At 39.6% G+C, this 22,758-nt stretch overlaps 1 protein-coding gene across 2 annotated transcripts in view; it reads left to right on the top strand.

Annotated features, from left to right (window-relative positions):
* Window positions 1–254: 254 nt before the first annotated feature.
* The window catches only part of LOC133464384 (protein unc-13 homolog C), a 149,747-nt gene continuing 127,243 nt past the window's right edge, over window positions 255–22,758 (top strand). For both annotated transcript variants that reach the window (XM_061746318.1, XM_061746309.1), the window contains exons 1-4: window positions 255–4,568; window positions 18,390–18,412; window positions 18,963–19,009; window positions 21,102–21,180. In XM_061746318.1, coding sequence (XP_061602302.1) covers window positions 419–4,568; window positions 18,390–18,412; window positions 18,963–19,009; window positions 21,102–21,180 — 4,299 coding nt within the window. In that variant the 5' untranslated portion in view covers window positions 255–418. The remainder of the gene's footprint in view (window positions 4,569–18,389; window positions 18,413–18,962; window positions 19,010–21,101; window positions 21,181–22,758) is intronic.

The following is a 22,758-nucleotide window of genomic DNA, read 5'->3' as shown; positions in this document are numbered from 1 at the left end:
TATGGGATCTGCTGGGAGATTTTCAGTCAAATTGTGTTCTTTAGGATACATGTTAGAAACACATAAATTGAAGTAATAAATATGAAAATTGTTCTATTTGGTGTTCAAATAACTCGTGTGATTATGGAAAACTCTTCACAATGTGTGTTGAGCCTTAATAGGTTGGGCTATGGAAATTTTCAATCAAATTTCAAGACATCTTTCTTTTTGTGTTTTTCAGGGGGATGTGCTTGTTCTGGAGGAAGACCACTGGATTCAAAACCTTTCATGAGTCTTTGCGCGGACTGTGGTTTTAGTGATCGTGAGCTGCACCCCTACTCTTAAGCCTCGGCCTGTTGTGCTCAGCTTACCAAAGCTTAATTCTGAGCAAACTGGCTTCTTCACCTGATGACAACAACAGTCCACAGGATTGCCATCCATGGTTTCTGCCCTAATCAAGACTGTATCATCCTATATTGAAAAGATTTGCAAAGGAATGTTTACAAAGAAATTGGCAAATCAGATAAAGAAGAAAGAAAGAAGCGACAACAAAGAGCCCAAATTGACCACAGATTCACAAGCACACAACCCAAATATATCTACCACTCTGAAGACAACGGTCAAAAAGATATCCAAATGCTCTTCGGCACGTAACATATCGCTTGAAGAGGACGACGGAACAAACGACTGCTCCTCTCTGTCACCGACTTTCAGTTATCGTGTAGCTATAGCAAATGGACTCCCTAAAAACTCTATTTTTTTGAATAATAATGAAAGTATCTTTCCAGAGGTTCATTCGATTGACAGTACCTACTCAGACTTTTTGAGTGAGACAAAACCTGTCCGGAGACTGCATGAGCATAAATCACACACTATGCCTGTAAGACGAAACAGGAAGAGCCTCATCAGTTTGGCTCCTTCTGATGGCAGTTCTGAGGGTGAACGAGTGGAACGCTCCAGTTTACAAACACTGAGACTGGGTGCTCTACGCAAGTTGAGAAAATGGAAAAAGAGCCAGGAATGTGTCTCTTCCGACTCCGAGGTGAGCAATTGGAGGAAAACCCTGGGAATCCGCAGCAAATCCTTGGACCGTGCTGGACGGCAGCAAAAAAGCTCAACCTTGGAACCTGGTTCCTCATCCACAGGTTGCATAAGTCAGACCCAGGATGTGATGGAAATGATTTTCAAGGAGCTTCAGGGAATCAGCCAGATAGAAACAGAATTGTCTGAGCTTCGTGGTCATGTAAATGCCCTAAAGAGCTCCATTGATGAAATCTCCAGCAGTGTTGAAGTAGTACAGAGTGAAATTGAGCAGCTTCGATCAGGATTTGTCCAGTCTAGAAGAGAAACACGTGATATTCATGACTACATAAAACAAATTAGCCACCAAGCCAATAATTCAACCTTGCGATTCCTCAATGTTCCTGAAGAAAGGTTAGAGAAAACAGAGAGTCTAATATATAAATTACTTAAAGAAAAAATGGGCTTTGTAGATGCCCATAAAACAATTAAAATTGAACTGGCTCATAGGTTAGGGCAGCAAAGAGAATGTTCTAATGCAAAACCTCGTCCTATCATTGTTATTTTTGCAACACCCCAAGATAGGGATATAGTCTTGAAAAAATGCTACAAACTTAAAGGAACAGGCATTACCGTCTCTACTGATAGCCTAACTCATGATGGAAAAGAGAGAAAAGACAAATCAATGTCATCCTCACAAACATATGAAAGCATGGACATAAAGGTATCAGGAAAGGATAAAGTAGTGGAGAGTGATGATTGGGACTCAATGGACAGTGATAAAGAACTTGATGAATTGAGCAGAAATAAATATGCAATGGTCATTTCAAAGCCTGCTCATAAGACCAAATCAGAGAAGAGGAGGTCCCATGACCATGCCCGGTCAGGAGATGAAGCAGGCTTCTCAGGCACTGTTCACTATGCTGATGACTCTTACTATGATTCAGACAAGCATGCAAAGGCTTACTACTCTGATTTGACCCCAGGCTGGCTCTCCCAGAGTGACTATTCAACCCCAAAACTTAGTCGTTCTGAGTCTGACTGCTCAAAACTTTGCCAGTCATACTCAGAAGATTTTTCAGAGAGTCAGTACTTTACACGCGCAAATGGCTGCTCCTTGCTGTCCTCCTCAGATCAGGAACTGTGGCAGAGAAAGCAAGAGGACATGGCTTCTTCTTGGTATGCAAGCTCCAGTCTCCCTCTCGGCCATGATAATCAAACTTATGAGCATAATGAGGCTGAAACTACAGAAACTGTTGATAGTGGGGTTAGCAATGGACTTATCTGCATGTCTGGGGATAGAAGCCACTACAGTGGCTCTCAGCTGTCTTTACAGGGTGACCTATCACCATGGAAAGACTGGCATCAACTGGAACAGGGGGCAGATTCTGGCTTGGAAGCCTCAATAGAAGTTAGCAGCCCTTTTGACCCGTCAACCATCCCTGGTTTTCCAGAGAAGATCACTAAATGTCAAGAGGTTGATTTGCAGTTTGAGGGTGATGAGGAGTTCATGATGCTTGATAGAGAACCCTCCTTGCCTCCTATAACCACCCACATTATTCCTCCTGTAACAGAACGAGAATCTGTCAAGCCTTCTGCTCGGCAGTCAAAAGAAGATGTAAGATCTAAGATAATCACAAAAGAAAACACAAAGGTGTCATCCAAAGATGTCCCTAAATCAACAACTAAAGTGGGACATAAACAAAGTAAATCTGCTCCTAAAGATGAACCCCCCAAAATAATACCAAAGGAAAGTCCCAAGGTATCTGCAAAGATCTCGCCAAAGGTGACATCTAAAGCAATCCCTAAAGACTTACCTAAAGAGATATCAAAATCAATAGTTAAAGAGAGCTCTAAAGCAATCCCTAAAGACTTACCTAAAGAGATATCAAAATCAATAGTTAAAGAGAGCTCTAAAGCCATTCCTAAAGACAGTCCTAAAGTCACACAAAAAGAAACCACAAAGCCCATTGTTAAGGAAGTGTCCAAAGTAACAGCCAAAGTAAGTTCGAATGATGCTGTTAGGGTCACTGCTAAAGTCACCCCAAAAGACAGTCCTATAGTGACTCCCAGGGATAGTCCCAAAGACTCACCTAAAGAGAGCCCTAAAATAACCCCATTTGACACCCCTGTCTTAACCCCTGACTCAACCCCTAAAGAGTCTCCAAAAGAGTCTCCAAAAGAGTCTCCTAAAGACTCTCCTAAAGTAATTGCTAAAGAACCCTTACAAGTTGCATCTAAAGAAAGTGTAAAAGTTGCCATGAAAGAGGTTACCAAAGAACCTTCAAATGTCCTCTCAAAAGAAGTCCCAAAAGAGATTCCTAAAGAAGGACCTAAAGAGATGGGGGCAAAAGAAGTTTCGAGGATTGCACCTAAAGAACCTCCAAAAGTAGCCCCTGCAGAGAGCCCCAAAGTGACTCCCAAAGAGGCCCCTAAAGTTGCTCCAGCAGAAGCCTCCAAAGAAGTAACTAAGATAACTTCTAAAGATGTCACTAAGGATACTCCAAAAATGGGTCCCAAAGAAAAATTCCCTGAACTGGATGTTAATCATAGCTTTCACCAGGCCCCGAGCAAATCTTCAAGCATGTACCGCAGCCAGAGTGAGATTCGAACAGAAAAAGTTGAAGAGGTTCCAAAGTCTTGGAGCAGTAGACTTAGTATTGATCTTAGTGAGAAGTCCTTTGGTTTTGGCTTTGGTTCCACTCTTCAGAGAGCCAAATCAGCTCTTGAGGTTGTTTTGAAGTCTGGCTCACAGACTACCCCTGCTCCTCCGGAGGAAACAACCAATTCATCTTCCTCATTTATGGGACGTTTCCGCACCATGTCCACGTCCTCTACAAATAATTCTGGTACTGCAGCAGACGAAGATGTCCATCAAGAGCCTGTCTTTTATAAGGCAGAAGAAGAGAAAACAGCAGAAATTGAAGAACAACCAGTTGATAGTGAAACCGACTATGTAGAAGTAATGGAGCAGGTACTCGCTAACCTGGAGAACAGGACTAATGCTAATGACACTGAAGAGACAGATGATCTTGCACAAGAGTGTGAGACTTCTCAGGATTATGATGTGTCTGATGAGATTGAGACCTCTCAAGACAATGATGCCTTTCAGGATATTGAGGCTTCTCAAGATTTTGAAGCCCCTGTTGAAGATGATGATATGAGTACAGAGCCAAAGGTTCTGGAGTATGATTGCAGTTTGGATGAGCAGTATGATGAAGAATATGGTGACGACTATGAAACCCAACTCACTGAGGACAATGCTGGCTATGATGCAATGGTCGAATATGTTGATGTTGAAGAACCGGATGAGACAGAAGAAAATGACGTGACAGAAGAGATGGAGGAGGGTGATGAGGAATTAGATGAGGTAGAGGAGATTCCAGAGGAAGCTGTTGAGGTCTCTGAAAAGGTGAAACTGAAAGAGGAGGATGAAAACAAAAATGTTCCAGAGGAGAAGCCTGTGGAGGCACCACCCAAGAAGCGTGTTCGACCCACATTCAAGGAGGCAGCACTGAGAGCCTACAGGAAACAGATGGCTGAACTTGAGCAGCAAATTCTGGCCGGAGGTATGATTCTTCCTTCATTATCTATCTCTCTTGCTCACACACACAGACATGTGCATACATACATATACATATATATACATATATATATTCATGGCACTCCTAATCTTTTAATTACATCCATATTTTTTTTTCTGTCTCTGTTGCAACAATGTCTTGAAGGGGACATTCCCTGTAAGACATTTTGATCTCCAACATCATTGTGGAGGAATTTCGGCTCATTACTCTTTTCAAACTTCCTTCAGTTTTTTGAGATTGTTTTTGTTCTTTGAGAAAAGTGTATGGACATTTGTTTATAGACATTTCCGTTGGTTTGAGATTTGGAGTTTGACTAGGCCATTATACAATGTTGATTATTTTTGTGTGTCAATCATTCTTATAGGGATTTCTACCTTGGATTAAAAGACTGTCCCTTTGCATTATCCAATTTCAACTAAGCTTTATGTGTCTGACAGATAGTGTCATATTTCACTCTGAATTAATCTGGTATACAGAAGAGCTTATGGTCGACTTGAATGAAAAGATGTCCAGGTGTCCAGGCCCCCAAAACATCACTTCTTCAACACCATGATCCTGCCAAAACATTTGGTTTTATGTAAATATGGAGCTGGATATTAAGCCCCAAAGGATCCACTTTGTTCTCATCTGTCACTGCTCCATAGCATATTTTTCCACAAATGGTTTTGGGAATCTCACTTGTGCTTACAAGTTCTTTGTTTGAGATAGAATAGGCTTTTTCCTGGCAACCCTTCCAAAACATTTACACTTGTTCAGTCTTCTTCTAATTATGTTGTCATGGACTTTAAAATTTAACATGCTCAGTGATATGTGCAGGGATTTTTCTTTCAATATTTCTCTGAGCATTTCTGTCTAGGTTAATTTACTGGGATGTCCACTTCTGGGAAGATTGGCAACTGTCTTGAATGCTTACTACTTGTAAATAATAGTAGCAGAACTCATCTTCTATGGGTTCTTCTCCTGCAGGATTCAACACACAATAAGACTCGCCACGCCAGTCTATTTGCAATACTCTTTTCAGAGACATACACAATTTGACTGGTAGAAGCCCTGGGTTCCAGTCCCCAGCCCCTGCAGCTGAGCAAAACCATCAACAGAAACCCTAACTACCCGACTTCGGCCAGGGAGTCATCCAACCGAGGAAGTCAGCCATAGCCATATGTGCCCCCCTGCCTATGAGTCACATTTAACTTAAACATTCATAGAGCCTGATACCACCACGTGATCTGGATGTTGGCATCTTTGATGTGGTGGAGACCCTGCAGCTGGGCATGGTCCAAACAGAGAGTAAGTGAGCATACTTAGGGCCAATCCCAATGTTCACCCTACTTTCTACCACTAGCCCCCACTCACAACCACTTCACCCTAAAAATGAAGCCACAAGGGGTAGGGCCCTTGTAATCTTCCCTAGGGATTGGGACATCACTTGCTACGTCACTGCGTGGTTTACGTTCGGATACGTAAGCGACTGCATAGTTACGTTTGCACATACGTCACACCATATCAGGAAGCCGAGAGCTAAAAGCAAGCTAAAAGCTGTTTTAATTTCCGCTGTACCGCTGTTAATATGCCACTTTATTAAGTTGTATTATTTTTTCAGGCGTAAAAGTAACCGTTAAGATCCCCAACCTGGGCTCAGTTTATCCAGATAATGCCTGTTAAGAAATTTGCTCCGATGTTTTCGGGGATGAGAAGAGCCCGCCGGCGATTTATGGTTCCGCGTTGGTGTAACAGGGAACCATAAACCAGCCTTTATTCTGGCTAGATCTGAAGATACAACGCAACAACGAGCAAGCGAGTGATTATGTACATTCACTGAGTGAATATTATGAAAGTAAAATATATATTTCTCGCTAGAAATGTAATCAAAACGCATTTTTATGCAGAAACTAACTCAAAATATTGATTTTATTCACAAAAAATGATAAATGGTAGCCATGTTTTTTTGTTTGATTCAGTCTGCAAATGATGACGTAAAGCATTCTGGGAAATTTTTCTGGCCCTCGGTCGGCGAGTCAGCATCTGAAATCCCTCGCTTTTAAGGGCTAGATTCATACCCACTAGCCCTCGTTATGCCCACTACCCCTACATGCAAAGAGGAATTGGGACACCATTACCCTCACGGGAATGCGCAAAATTTAGGCGTAGGGCTGAAAAGTAGGGCTAGGGGGTGTATTGGGACTGGCCCTTACTCTCCGTTATAGTGGAGGGCATTGACCGCACCCTGGATCGTGAGACACTTCTTTTGCACTGTTCTGTACCTTGTCTCTCACCCCAACAATGTGTGACTGAAGTATATATCAACATCCTGGACCTGTTGAGACAAAATGACACCCAGCCCTGTGTCCAATGTATCAGTGTGAAGGATTAAAGGAGGAGAAAAGTCAGGCGTATGAAGCAGTGGTTCCCCACAGAGAGGTTCACTGGAACAGATCTGGGGCACACTTTCGCGTCAGACCTTTCATGGGGCTAGACAGTCTTTTGTAGCACCCGGCCGTACCAAAGAACAACCAGGCCTCCTTTTTGGTCTTGGGCCACAGGCAAGCTGCACTTGTTGCAGATCATATTAGATCTTTAAATTCAATTTGTGAAACCTAGGGTAGGCTATTGGGTCCCAAACCTACAGCTTTCCATCTGTCCATAAATGTATGGTTATTTAGCAGATATATTTATATTCAGCTTACAGCTGGGTAACAACATTCAACCTTAAGTACATTCTGGAATATGCATTAAGTGCTACATGTATTTAAATGGGGGCACATGTGGAAAATGTAAAGGTATATGAAGGGAAGGTGTTTCCTGAGGAGATTTGCCTCTAATAAAATTGCTTGTTCCATCATTGTAGAACAATATTTGGCAGTTTCCTCCAAGGCATCATCACGCAATCGTGAAAATGTCCCATTAATTCACACAAAAGGTGAATTTATGTTTGTGTTCTGTCAGAATACAAATAAACCATTTCAAACATAAACATATATACAAAAAGCACATTATAGATTTTTATAATGTCACGTGTTGCACATAAATGGTCAACTACTAGCTTTTCAGATATTGGATCTTTCTTGAAAACACCAACAAAGGTTGCTGTTTAGAGTATGACCAACGGATATAAATACGGTTTGGAAAATGGTAAAACATAATGTGGTTGATAAGTCACAGAATTTGTATTGCTTCTTAGACATAACCATCCAGATGGTATCCGTGTCGTCTGGGGAGAAAAAATACTGAAGTTTGTTCATTTAAAGACAAACAAAAAAAAAATGAATTTTTCAATATTTTTTGCAAACTGTGTTCAACCAACCTTCTTACCCAACGAGCAAGAGAGAGGTGAACTATGTTTCTGAAGAGAGACACTGTTCAGAACAATTTTCATTGCTCATAAAATATGAATGAGAAAGATTACCCCGTCCACCTTTTTTTCTGTACCGTGGTCATGCTTCCTATAACTTATAATACGAGACAAACCGTTAGCTTCAAATATCATTTTTCAGTTGGGTTTCCAAGGACTACTGAATAAGCTTTTTATATAGAGCTGAAAAAAGGTGGCCTTTGTATCTGTTGTCCGTCGGTACAGTACTGAATTCTGAATACTGAAACCATCAGTTTCTCTGGTGGTTTAGCATTTATCATTGAACGCAAATAAACCCTGAAAGCCACACGTGGGACTGGACCTTTAGACCCAACATTGATTCTTAATGATAAATATAAGTCATCTGTTTACTTCATACTTTTAGCTCCTAGCAGAAATGTTACTTATCTCATTGTCTTTTTTTTTACTTCATGCTTTTTCTTTGCTACAACATTCAGTTTGAACTGAAATGCGGGGTGTAGCTAATGGATTTAGGCTCACTAAAAAATTATATTGATTCATTGATGGAGCAGTCGTACACCTGGCATGAAAAAGACACAAGGGAGTTGCCATTCTTGCTTAAAAGCAAAGGCTCTTGACCTACACATGTGGCCACAGATGTGTGTCAGCCTTTATTTTGCAGGGTATAAATTAGAAGCTACAATATGTTGGGAGGGGATTCTTTCCTCGCTGTTTTATGACGATAAGTGGCCAGTCTTTATTCTCTTAAGGCAAAAATCCTCAAAAACTAATGTTTATATGGCCATGAAAATGTTATGCTTTGCATTTTCCATGCATTATCATGTCAGTTTTTGAATTTATGTAAGCTTATATGGGATGCTACAGTTTTATCAAATATTTTTATAACCGAGTAACTCATCAATGTATTGGCAAGGCAGGCAGAAGGGAAGCAGTTAAAGTCATCACACAAACTGATTATGGATTTTTGAGGGTCATGCAGATATTGATTATTCATTGCTGTAAATGGAATGAGGAACAGTAATGTGAGCTTGTCTTTCTTTTCAACATGACACTGAGCAAAGAAAAACATGATTCTAACAGAATTGTGACTTCGGAAAAAGCCAAGCCATCTCACAATTAGAGACCTGTATTTCACCAGTGTTCCTTCATAGTTAGACAACGTAACAGTGACATAGATCGCAATCCTCATTTTACATTCGTCTACGACAACTACCTGCTCTATATTAACACTGACTGTGCACTTTTAGTTTCAGATTGCTTTTGCTGAGCTGTGGGGAAATTAATAGTCTGACTGACTCATTTACTGATTGCGTCACCTCCCATTCTAGAAATGTGTGTAAGGCGAGGTAAGCTCAGGCCATGACACCATTGGAAAACACTGGAGAATCTTCTTAACCACCTATCAAAAATTAGAACAAAGTGAAATGTTACACTATCCCATCTTCACACAAATAGGATGTACTTTTAGTGGAAATTGACTTCTTATCGTCTTTACTATTCATTACTCATGGAAAGACAGCCACAAATGCATGCATGTGCAAGATCTATATAAGATTTATGTCTTCATCTCTTGTATCTTATGTGTGCTCATCGTGCTCATGCTTAGAAGCCTTACTGGTTAGTCTTTGTGGGGGCTGTGAAGATAGTCTCGTAGTGCTGCCACTCCTACCATGCTTGTCTTAAAACTGGCTACAGCAGCGTCTGCATTCACATGCTAATTCACACTCCTGAGGGCTTTCTGTAACCAGGTCAGCCTTGTTTGGAATATTTATAGAGGTCTGCTGCTAGTGAAGTTTGCTGTTTGCTCCGTGGGGAGCAAAGGAGGGAGACCCTCTTTATGCTTAGTGCGCCACTTCTCAAGAAACTGCCGGTAAGAAAAATGGAAATGCAGAGAATTAAGAGTTTCTCTTATTTTTATTAGGTGATTCCATCTAGTTCAAAGCACTGGCCGATTCAGAATGAAGAGAAATAGAGGAAAGCCTTCTTTCTCCACAGTTTACACACAACTTTAAGGAGTGTGGCTTTCATATTAATTACAAACACTAAGCTGCGTCCGTGATTGTAGTGTTGCTGAATCATCACGAGTAACGTCAGGCTTGTTCTTTCCACGTATTATTGTACCTGTCACAGGCTGCCACCGTTCAAACACTTAGTGATGTTAGTCACCTTTTCCTTTGCCTTAATACATTTGTGCTTTTTAACAATGAGCATATCGCAGTTTTCCTGGTGGGATTTTCCAGCCAGAAATAACAGCACATTGCAAACATATTCCTAATGTTACATGAGATAGCCAGCTCTGTCCACAACTTCTCCACCTAGCGACTAAGACCAGTAAGTTACAAGACATTATGGCATAACTTCCTGTGCAGGCTTTTAGTGGAACAAGGAGAAATTTGGGTTCTGTCCATAAAAGATGCATGATATCGGATGGCGCATACGTGTAGGCATTTGCATATCCTCATACCCTATTTTTCAGCGGTATCAATAAACAGATTTAATCAAAAACTTTAGACCAAAACCCACCACTGCATGGATCACTGATTTATTTTATGTTATGTCACATATTTATCGTTTAAATTACTTATATTAAGTTGCAGAAGTTGATGGTGTACATAAATAATAGCCATTATTAAGAGCTACAGGCAAAGACACAGAACTATCTATCTATCTATCCAGTGTCATCTATTATCTATACCTGCTTCATTCTGTTCAGGGTCAGGGTCTCTCCCAGTTCTCTTGGAGGGGAAAAGCAGGGATACACCCTGAACACATATAGACAAGCAACCACACACACTCACTCCTTTGGGCAGTTTGAATGGTCAATTGACCTGACATACTGTAGATGTTTTTGGACTGTGGGAGGAAGCCAGAGTACTTGGAAAAAACCCAATACAATCAGAGGGAGAACATGCCAACGCCACACAGAAATAGTGGCTTTGTGGTCAGAAAATTGAATTACTTTTAAGACAAATATCCCCAGTACTGTGTCATCACATCAATGACTACGTTTACATGCAGTCAAAATTCGGGTTATTGCTAATATTCTGGTTACTGAAACATTCGGAATATTCCGTTTACATGCGTGAGCAAACAGGGTTATCCCTGTATACATGGTGATTAATCATTCGGGATATCCCGATCAAACCAGCGACGCACGGAGAACGTCATGACGCAATTCCCGTCATTTCTGCTTCTTCTTCCTGTATCCAAATTCAAAACAAATGCTGCTTCGCGCAACTTTTCGCTCACCTTCTTTTAAATCTCGCTATCCCGGTACTTTCTACCGTCTACAAATGCCAAAATGTTCATATCCTTCATTACATTTATGAAGTGATTAGTCTCCTCCTCACTCCAAAAGTGTGGCCTGGTCTTGCATTTCCCCATGGTAATAAGAACTTCCTGGACTCAAAAGACCAGGATTCCTTGTGAACAGAGCATGCGCAGAAAACAAATTCATGTTCCGTTTGATCGGGATATTCCGTTAGGCGTTTACATGACCGAATATTCGGGTTTTAAAAGGAGTAACCCAGGGGTCATCCGGTTTTTAAAAACCGGAATATGAGCAAATTCGGGTTATTGGTGTTTACATGGCTGTGCAAATTCGGGTTATTGCCAATATTCGGGTTTTAAAAGGGTTATTGACTGCATGTAAACGCGGTCAATGTCTCTTCCCTACAGTTGCAACCTCTCTCCCTGTCTTAACTCATCAGCCCCTCATCAGTGGATGTGAGCTGCCTGCACATGTACAACGGTGTGCTTGTGGTGTGCTGGGAGGCTGCTGAATATGTTGGGACATTTATAAGACTTTCTGTTCACTTCTTAATTTCTCTGTTGGAGATTTCTTGTCATTTTGAATGTAATTGCAGATAGAATTGTTTTGCAGACATTGTGTTAAACTTACGTGGTGCTGATTGTGGCAGATGAGTCTGTAGATTTAAATATCAAGATTTTATCAAAAGAGCAACAGACTCAAAATCCATTAATATCGACTGCGGGTTGACTCATAGTATTCATAGGAGCCTTTTCAGTCATAAAGTCGGACACGTTTACAGCCTGATAAAAGAAAAAGAAGCATAAGTGAGACAGAACAATTTTTTGGGAACTTCTGCATTAATACAGAGTATATGTGTACACAAAGAGTAAGGTTAAATGCAAATGCAACGTGACTTGGCGTAAAATTTGTGAGCTGGTGTGAAATTGTAACCCTATTGACACATCCCTGCCTTTCCAAGTCCTAGAGCCCTAGACTGTAGGGCAAACTTTGTGCAAGGTGTGCTAAAGTCCTGTGGCCACTGGTGCCAATAACAAAAGGGCCCTAGGACTTAGTGATACACCAGTTGCTCAGTTGGTTACTGGAATTAGTCAATTTCTAGCTTAATTACAACAGCACATTACATCCAGGCAGAGTAGAGAGATATGATTACTGTTTACTGTTTAGTTATATCAATAGAATTTCCTATAAAAAGCCAGCTGCCCCTTTTATAGACATCTCATTTCAGTCCAGCTGTCTACTTCATCAGACCCATTATGACAATCAAGGTGCTATTGGATACATTTAGGACCACTTTTCCAAACAGCTTCGGAGAGTGTATTTGATGATTGAAAAGCAAACTCATCCGGATTAGTTCTAACTCCACATATTGGGTCTCTGTTTGCGCTCAGATGAAAAAATATTCTCATAAAATTCTCATAAGAGTGTCAGCAATGTGACAACTGTGCTATAAGAAATAATGTCCACGGCAAGATTTGCATTTCCCCTCCTAGTCCATGGAAATACCGTACATATCACCTCCACAAATAAACCAAAGATTACTATTAGGGCTGCAATAAACAATTGACATAGTCAACAATTATCAATGATTATAATCGATTATTAGTTGGTATTAGGGATGGGCGGTATGGAAAAAAAAATGTATCAGAATAATTTCTGGCATTTATCCCGATAACGATAAAAATGACGATAAAAAAATACCGATTCAACTCCACCTTTTCAACTTTAAATCTATCTCGCGCTCAGATCCACCATGTTTGTTACACAAAAACGTCATCAACGGAAATTTTTCTTTGTTTCTTTGTTTCTTTGTTTGTTTCTTTGTTTGTTTGTTTCTTTCTTTCTTTCTTTCTTTCTTTCTTTCTTTCTTTCTTTCTTTCTTTCTTTCTTTCTTTCTTTCTTTCTTTCTTTCTTTCTTTCTTTCTTTCTTTCTTTCTTTCTTTCTTTCTTTCTTTCAGGCTCATTTCCTTCCTTCCTTCTTTTTTCCCTTCCTTCCTTCTTGACTCCTGCTCTCTCCTTCCTTCTTCCCTTCCTCTTTTCTTCCTTCCTTCTTTCCTTGTTTCCTTCCTTCCTTCCTTCTTCCCTTCTTCTTTTCTTCCTTCCTTCCTTCCTTCCTTCCTTCCTTCCTTCCTTCCTCCCCGTACGTTGTGCGTGGATTTAACGCAGAACCATAAATCAGCTTTACACAAAAACATCATCAACGGGAATTTATCGTTTTTTACCGCGAGATGACAAATTCTTACCGTGGGGAATTTTTTTGACGGTTTATCGTGAACGGTAAAATATCCCCCATTCCTAGTTGGTATCGTGCTGGAGATCATCTCAAAGGTCTCAAACCTGGAGTTTCGTGCTGTGGATCGGAACTTCCAACACTTCTTAAAGGAATAATGATGTTCATGTTTCTTTTAATGACATCAGTCACTATAACATCTTGAAAAAGTTTTAAAGAATTATATTTTTTAACTTTGTTTTAGGTGGTTGATGGGGCATGTTTTCAGATGCAACTCTCTGTCTGTCTCTTCTGGTGGGAGTGTCTCCCCTGTGAACACATGCATGCGTCACTGTGAGCGCATCAGGACAGAACTCTGCCGTCAGCAATAAAGAGAGAGGAGAGAAGTTTAAACTCTCCCTAAGTCCACGGTCGGTTCCTTCATCTCAGCTACTCAACGCTGCCGGAGGTTTTCTTGTTTGTTTATACTGTAATTTCTCTTTATTCTGATCCAACGTGTTAAAAGTGCCTCTGTCTGGTTACCTAGGGTACATTTCTTTTAGATTTATAGAAATGGAGAAAGAAAAGAGTAATTTAACATCAATGTTTTATGATAGACACACATTTATATTTTCAAACAAAACAAACATTTAAAAGTAGACTTTATATGTTGCTTTATTGTTTCTGTTACATGTTTTAAACAGATAAATAGAATAATCTAGCAAAGTATTCGGGTGGCCAGAACATTACAACAACTAGAAAATGAAATCAGACAAAATAAAGTTTTACACATCTCTCCTCAAAATACAAACAAAATATACCCAAAGCGTCAACCATTATTATCATATATACAATCCAATTACCAAATATAACACTGGCATTGTTGAATAGAATCAAAAATGTTATGCAACATCAGTAAACAATCTTTTTAATATAACTGATACAAAACTGAAGAGGACAAGAGACAACAAAAAAATCAATATCTACTTATGTTATGTTTAATACAAATTTTTGTACTGTAACATTTATTCACTGAAAACTACAACAAATGCTATTCAAGTCTTTGTGGTGAATTTTCAGGGAACACATCAAACAACCCACTATTTTGAATTTCATTTACATGTTCTTTCCGTCTCTCTAAAACTTTTGGCTTCAAAGTACGAACTTTCAGAGATTTCCACAGGCCTTGCTCCTATTCTCTCTGGATATTCTTCACTTTTCAGATGCTGATTGGAAATACCTTCATGCCCTCAAAGACTGATGGTTTTTGGGTGTGGCCTTGGCATAATTTGTCAGTGACAGCTGAAAAGAACCTGTAAAAACTAAGACTGGCATGGAAATCATGGAAATTGTTCATATAGAGAACGTCCTCATGCTTTCCATGTGCATATGTAAAGACACCATGGTGCTAGAACCTATCCTCTTAAAAACAACCATTTCCACCCGTGGAGTGTGTTCGGGCTTCGGTGAATCCTGGCAGTATTATCAGCCCGGTGCAAGCTTTTTTTTTTCCCTGCAGAGCTTTAATCTATATACTGTGTGTTCATGTGTGTCAGCACTGAATTTGAAAGGATTTACTGCGACTGCTGCTACCTCCAATAACATTTTGCTGTACAACACACACACATTCACAGAAAGGTTTTCTACCCATCAATTACATTTTTGTTCCACAGATGTCAGGCACCTGTGAAATTAGGTTTATATCAGCAGTCTCTGGCCTATCTTTGTGGTCTGGCTTTATCTGGAGCTGCTGCAGGCTTGTTGGTAGAGTAGATGGCTTTATCTCGTACAGCTGTGCTGAAAGTAGCTTTGCTGATTGCTGTCCATGGTACCACTTGCAGCTTAACTCCTCTTTGGGTGTAGTTTCCGGCTTGTGTTCAGCTTTTCGCGTGACATGTTGCATGTTACAGCTGTATGCCTACAGAAAGGGTTTCTCTACCAAAGTCAATTTTTATAAGAGGTTGTGAAATCTAATATGTGCTGGTTAAAATGCATTTTTTTTTTATGTTGTTAAAAAATCAGTCCTTCCATAAGGGCAGTTCATGATGATGAGACATCCACTTGTGGTCAACACTAATAGCACTAAAAACAACACTCTGGATAAAGGCATCTGCCGAATAAGTGCTCTCTCTTCCAACGCCCATGTCCAGAAATATTGTAACTCTAATAGATATCGATTAATATTACTCATTTCAGCAGGTATTCATTTTAAAGTAAACAGATCAAACATAATGAAGTGGGTGATGTTGAAATAAGAGTAAGGCCCAATCCCAATACTCCCCCTACTTTCTTTCACTAGCCCTACTTTCTTTCACTACCCCTAAAAAATAAGGGACAGATTTTAGGGCACTTGAAATCTTCCCAGGGGCCTGTCCCAATACCCCCACTACTCCTGGTGTAGGTTGGTGTAACGCGGAACCATAAATCAGCCTTTATTCTGGCGTGATCTTCGGCAAACGGGCAAACTAGTGATTATGTACATTCACTGAGTGAATATTATGAAAGTAAAATATATATTTCTCGCTAGAAATGTAATCAAAACGCATTTTTATGCAGAAACTAACTCAAAATATTGATTTTATTCACTAAAAAATAAGGAATGTCCGCCAGGTTTTTTTTTTTGGATTCAGTCCGCAAATGACGACGAAAAGCATTCTGGGAAATTTTTTTGTCCCTAGATCAGCGAGTGTGCATCTGAAAACACTCGCTCTGAAGGGACAATTCATAGCCACTACACTACTTTTCGTCACTACCCCTAGGTGGAAAGAGGAATTGGGACACCACTACCCTCACGGGAACGTGCAAAATTTAGGGGTAGGGCTGAAAACTAGGGGTAGGGGGAGTATTGGGACAGGGCCTAAGTTACCGTTATTTTACATTATATTATACAGGGCTCTGTACAGTATACAAAAGTCTTACGCACTTCCAGTCTTGTTGTTTGACCAAAGTTTTAATGGCATCCAAATTTATTTCCCAGTCTGTTTAAGAAACAACACAGACATCCAGGAATATAACTGTATTGCAATCTCCTTAAAGGAAAATTCAGGAATTTAAAAAAAGCCTAGGTTTATTATATAAATGGTGAAGTACAAGCTTTTATTGGCAACTAAAAATGAAACAGTTTTGATGCAGTTTTATGTCAGAACAGATTGTGTTTGCAGCAATTATTGTCAGCACAGAAGGAAAACAGAACTACATCCAGACACATTTCTTTTTTAAGGCTCTGACAAGACTCAACAATGACATTCCATGTAAGTGATGGTGTGGACAGGGTCTCTACTGACAAACTGAGGTCATTGTTATGCATAATAGTGATGGAAGAACTTCTGCAGATCTGAGTGATTAACCTGGATCTGAGGCTAGATTTAGGAGCCCTGAATCCCAAACTGTTAGGAGTCAAATCCGAGTATTAGGTCAGCTATTCACATCAGGAGCATGTCGGAATTACAAATACTTTACATGTTATTTAATTACTCACACCGTTATCTGTCCTGTTCATTACAACATACACAAAGTGACTGCCAGCTTTCAGCTTTTAGTACTGTAATGTGCCGCTGGAATTGGAGTGTTGAAGGGAGGACAGTTCATGGCCTCGGCTTCTAACACTTGGCTTTTTTGTTCAAAATGCTTCCACAGAGCTGGATCTGTACTTAAATAGGGGCCATGAACTCTGCTTTTGCATTGACTGACCGTTGTTTGTGTGAGTTTGGTAGACTTGTCAGTGTGTGCTGCCTAACTTGGCAGTAACCAGACAGGGAAGCCCGTATAAACAGTTTTTTATACACTTTTGGCACACATACAAAGTTAAAATTACCATGTTTTGTCATTAGATCCACACTATCAATAATGTATTTTTATTCCTTTTATGTAATAGCCATTTTGTTTCAAACAAATATTCTGTTTTAGTGCAAAATTGCTTCATTTCACATCGTTTTGATCCCTGAGGAACATTTACACTCCTCACCATCTAATGCTAAACGTAGGGTTGATTTAAGTCTGGGATTTATTTTCCTTTTAAAAAGAATGAAATCTGTGTTCGGCTCTTGGGAGGTCAGATGTAATATTGACTTTTGCTTGCGGAGTCATTTTGTTCTGAACATGGTTTTGTTTTGTTTTGTTTACATCTAGAGGTTGACTGATATGGGGTTTCCTGTGGTCCATGCCAATTGTTAAAAAATGGCAGATGATCGACTAAATAATCTGTCTACCGCTAATATTATAACTGTATTTATAAAAAGGTAAAAAAAAAACCCGAATATGGTCGCTTTATCATTAAAGCTATGATTAACCCCTGAGACGTTTACGGCACGGTTCTGGTTAGCGTAACAGTAACGGAGCATCTGCTGTATCAGTTTCATCAAAGTGACAATTTGATCTTTCTCGTCTCAACAGCTGTACTCTGTTAGTAACACATTAGATTGTGATTATGCTGCCATACATCACACATGGATCAATAGCACAGTAATTACATCGCTGCAGTCTTGCCCTCTTGCTGTCATCTCTAAAATGGCAGCCTGATACCAACTGCTGACGTTTGCCTAATGTTCCATGTCTCCACAGCTTTCAGGCATATATATATATATATATATATATATATATATATATATATATATATATATATATATATATATATATATATATATATATATATATATATATATATATATATATATATATATTTAATTCTTGACGCTTTTTCAGAGACAATATTCCGTGTTCAAGCCATACTCATCGCAGTCTCCAGCTTTTAGTTGTGATCCTTCTGTTTTACAATGGCTTCCCATTGGTTTCCCTGTATACATTCATCTCCCCTGTTCAAAGCTATTCTCCCCGAAGCAGATGTTGACTTTCTCTCAATTTCTACATTAATTGTTTACCAAACCAGATTTCTGTCAGCAGGGGGTAGACGTGGACCAGAGTCCAAAGCATATGTCTTTTCTAGTGCATACATTTTTTTCCTAATTCTTCCTCCTCTTGTCATTTTTCTTCTTTCAGACACCAGTGCTTTGGATACCCAGGTTTTAAGTCACTGCTTTTTATCAGCTCACTGGAAACTTGTCATTCCCTTGCATGTGCATGTGCATTTGTGTGATATGTGAGGTGAAACAAGTGTGCGTTATCTCATGTAGTTGGGTGTTATCTGTGAGTGTGTGTGCTTGTTTTGTTTTAGATAAGTGAAACTGATATCTGAAGGGATTGAGGAGAATGTAGCATGTGCCTCAAAGCCATTTTTCTGTCACTTTGTGCTGGTTATCCCTTTGTTCATCCCTTTTACCATAAAGTGATGTGTTTCTAAATAGGCTTTTGGTTGGAGAGGCGGGAATGTTATGCAATAGGCAAATCTGGCCTGAAGCACCAGGAGCGGCAAAACTCTCCTTCTTGAGCCCACAAATTACATCGTTGTGGAGAGATTTGCCCGTGGTGCTTCTCCTCCCTCTCTGTGTTATACACTCCTCCTCTCCAGTCATTTATCTCATCCTGAGCTGACCTGTAGTTTCCCACATACTATTCATTTATTCTTCTTTTAACGCTTTGTGTTCTCACACTGTATTTCTTCCTCCTCTGTAGCCTCGCAGTATTTTGGATCCCAAAATCCTCGGTTTGCAGACTGGAGGGTGAGTGTTGGCTCACTTCCTGATCTCATTGGTTGAAAATTACACAAATCTGAGCTTCTTTGTGGTTTGGTATCCTCATGCTGTGGCACATGTTGCCGTGGTGCTACAAGCATCCTGGTTCTCTAGCAGGCAGCCCAACGTGTCATGCTGCTCTGTAACACACCTCAGAGAGAAGATGAAGAGATCTCCAAAATGCCCCATGTCTACACCAGTGTCTCCCAACCTGGGGTCCGGGCCCCCCCTAGGGGGGCGCCAGAGATCTCTGGGCGGGGCGCGAAACTTTGTCTGCTTTGAGGATATGCAGTTGTAAAAATTATATTTACACATGTTAAATAAATAAAAAATCATAATAACACACCTAATGGAATACTGAAATATTTTTATGTCCTTGCTAGGCCTGTGTTGAAAAAAATCGATTCTCCGATTTTAAATCGATTCTCATATTAATTCCTAAAAATCTATTCTTATGTCTAAAGATCGATTTAATTTTTTATTTATTTATTTTTTTTTTTCATCATTACATTACAACTTTTGGTACTTTTTGGTTTATGCCAAAAATAGGAATATTTTGTTGGACACGAGAATAAGTGGTGCCATGTTTTTGCCTTTAAATATGTTTAAAGGTATGAAAACATTAAAGTTTTCAGTTATAATTGCATAAATTGCCTATATTTCTTTGCTTTATATACTGTCTTGGGGTTACATTTGCATAAATGTTAAAAACCAAATTCTCATAAATGGGGAAAAATAAAAGCGATTTCTTTCGTCCTCTGTTTCCTCCCTGGATCTGTTTGGTAATTCTGACCCACATGATGTTTCTGAAAGCAGTTCTATCATCATTCTGGGAGCTGATTGGTCCTTACAGCATCATCAGCTGCAATACTTGCTGTTGAATCTCAATATAATACTAGTATTAATATGTTGCATAACTACACAGTCATATAGTTCATGCAACAGCTGAAAAAACAGTTTTATTAACAGTAACCCAAATCAATATCGGATAGAATCGAATCGGATCGTGATAATCGATTCTGAATCTTAAGAATCGGAATCGAATCGATTCTTGATATTTGAATCGATCCCCAGCCCTAGTCCTTGCAGTTATTTGTGCGTATTTTGTATATTGGTGACACAAAAGGAAGGTGAGGAAAACAAAGTACAGAGTAAACCAAAGAGAAGTGTATAAAAAAAAACATAATTAATGTTCATTTTTTCAATTAAAGGTTTGTAACGAATAACTTTACTCGGGTCGGGGGGGCCGGCTTGTCTTAGACACAAGTAGGGGGGGCTCCATGGAAAAAGGTTGGGAACCACTGGTCTACACAACATCCATGAAACTTTGCTTTTATTATCTACAAGACTTCTTTTTAAAATGTTTTTAGTTTAGGGACATTTCCGGAAGTCACAATGGGAGATATGAGTAATGAGCTGTGGTCATGCCATATGGGATAAAAACAGATAATCATCATATTTAGCCTCCATTACCGCAGCACATGCCATGACTATGCAGCCATCTGCACCATGCTGCGTGGATATTAAGAGTCCTAAGAATAATGCAAAGAGCTGCTTAGTTTGTCTTCAGTATCTTCAGGTTCTGCCGCGGATGTTACTGAGAGCGCAGACAGAAAAATGCTCGAGGAGTGTGTGGAGGCACTGGCGCCTCGGCCTCGGTGTCATGTTGAGGTCATTAAAGAGGCTTTGTGTGACAGCGGAGGGGATGCCAGTAAGAGTAAGACGGGCGGTAAAGTGGAGGGGGGAACCGTGCAGTGCATACAAGTGAGTGGGACGATGGAGAGAGCGACATAAACAGGTGCTGAGATGTTGTAGACTGGAAAAAGAAAACAATCATCTCAAAGCATCCATTTTTGCAGCTTGGGTGGGCCCTCGCTGTTTCACATTAATCCTAGTGGACTGTAGGTGGTCCGCGCCACGTGAAGTGAAGAGGAAGGGGGTAAGGCAAGTTCACAAGGAGGCATGATCCATGGTGTTTGCCGACTGTGTAAATCAAGACCCCCCTTTCACCGTGGTAATGTCTCGCCCAGCATGGCATTATTATGATATTAATACACCTTAAATCTGTCTGCTTCCTCAGGGCTGGCAGCATTCTTTATGGTATTGACAGCATGCCAGATTTACGCCGCAAGAGGACAGTGCCTCTTGTCCGAGACCTGGTGAGTCATCTGCTTCAACAAGGTTATGTGTGATTTATGTTAAATCTATCTAAGTGACCCCATGTTATGCCACAATACTGGGATCCTGTGCTGAGTGAGTATGGAGGCCTGCTGAGCACAATAATTCCTTTACAAGCAGCCTGATAGAAGGTTATTGTGCTTTATGGTGACATATTTTCTTTATTACATTTATATAATGCTGAATTATGACCTGGGTTATTTACTGATTATTATCACGATAAGACTACATTACATTTTCTATAGTGAATACGTGTAGTGATTATATACGTCACAAAAATCTGTATTTTATGTTATATAGAATAAAAAAAGTATACAGTGATGAAATTAAAGTGGTGTATAGCTGATTAATGATGAAAGCGATTAAATTCAGTCTATCCTGCTTCAGGTTTTTTGAATTTAGCTTTGAAATCCTAGACGTAAAAATGTATTAATGGGTATTTAAATTATTGCATCACAGCAAAGCTTCACAGTGAGTTTTTTTTTATTTTATTGTAGCATAATGTGTCAGAAAAAGATCCCACAGAGAGGCCTGTACCACATGGTTGGTCTCTGTCAGACGGCAGGCTGTTGCGATGGCAGGAATATTCATGTTTGTTTTTTGTAAACGTCCGTCCAGTATGTGCTACAGTATGTCAGTCTTGTGTCTGTTTGTTTCTCATCTTCATGTATTTTGACAAAATAATTGTAAATTGTAATATTAGAAGTAAGAAAAAAAATGGTCTGGATTGGTTCGGACTAAATCTTTCAGAGTGAATATCTTACAAATATTCTTTTATTTATATTCTTTACAAAATACAAATTGCCTTTTATGCAGATGATAATGCAGCTTGATTTCATACACATGGATGCTGATAAATGTTTCTATCACGATGAACAACATGAGTTGATGCTGTATTTGTTCATATCTCTCATTAAAATAATAACCAACAATGTCTTGGTAAGTATGGGTTGTCGTTTTTTTTTTGTTTTGTTTTTTTCTTCCGTTTTTTCTTTTTTTTTAAGTTTTATTTGAATTATTTTGACATTTGCGTGTATATTTGCCATTCCTACATGGACCCATAAAAGCTATGGGTAATATTTTTCAGTGAGTTGTCAGATTTCACCCTAGCCGATGCTCACTACTCTTTGTCCTTTCTTTGAGTTGCTCGGCAGGTGTCCAAAAAAACAGAAGAACGAGAAAAAAAAGAGAAGACAATTGCATTCAAATTGAAATGTTGGCAACTCAACCCAAAAATATATCCGAGAGACTTCATTGACTTCTGATTTAATTGTGTCAGGCTTTTAAATCATGTAAAAGTGACACTGAGCAAGCCTTTTACACGTGGCATGAAGTCTGTAGTCAGCAAACAAGTCGGTTCCCTATCATGCCTCTCCTTTGTCAATGTTCTTCATTTGCTGTGCGATTGCTTCAGGGCAGCAGCAGCTTCTGATTGGAATGGACGGCAGGGCTTCCCCCGACTTCCTGGCGGGATGCAAAAATATAGATGCACAAGAACCAAAAAAAAAAAAGAAAAAGAAAAGTTGCATCGATTTACAAAGCACTGATAGATAACCTCT

Source organism: Cololabis saira, chromosome 2, assembly GCF_033807715.1.
Source record: "Cololabis saira isolate AMF1-May2022 chromosome 2, fColSai1.1, whole genome shotgun sequence".
NCBI classification, from domain to species: domain Eukaryota; kingdom Metazoa; phylum Chordata; class Actinopteri; order Beloniformes; family Belonidae; genus Cololabis; species Cololabis saira.
The sequence above is the reverse complement of the archived record's forward strand: the minus strand, read 5'-3'. Positions and strand labels throughout refer to the sequence as shown.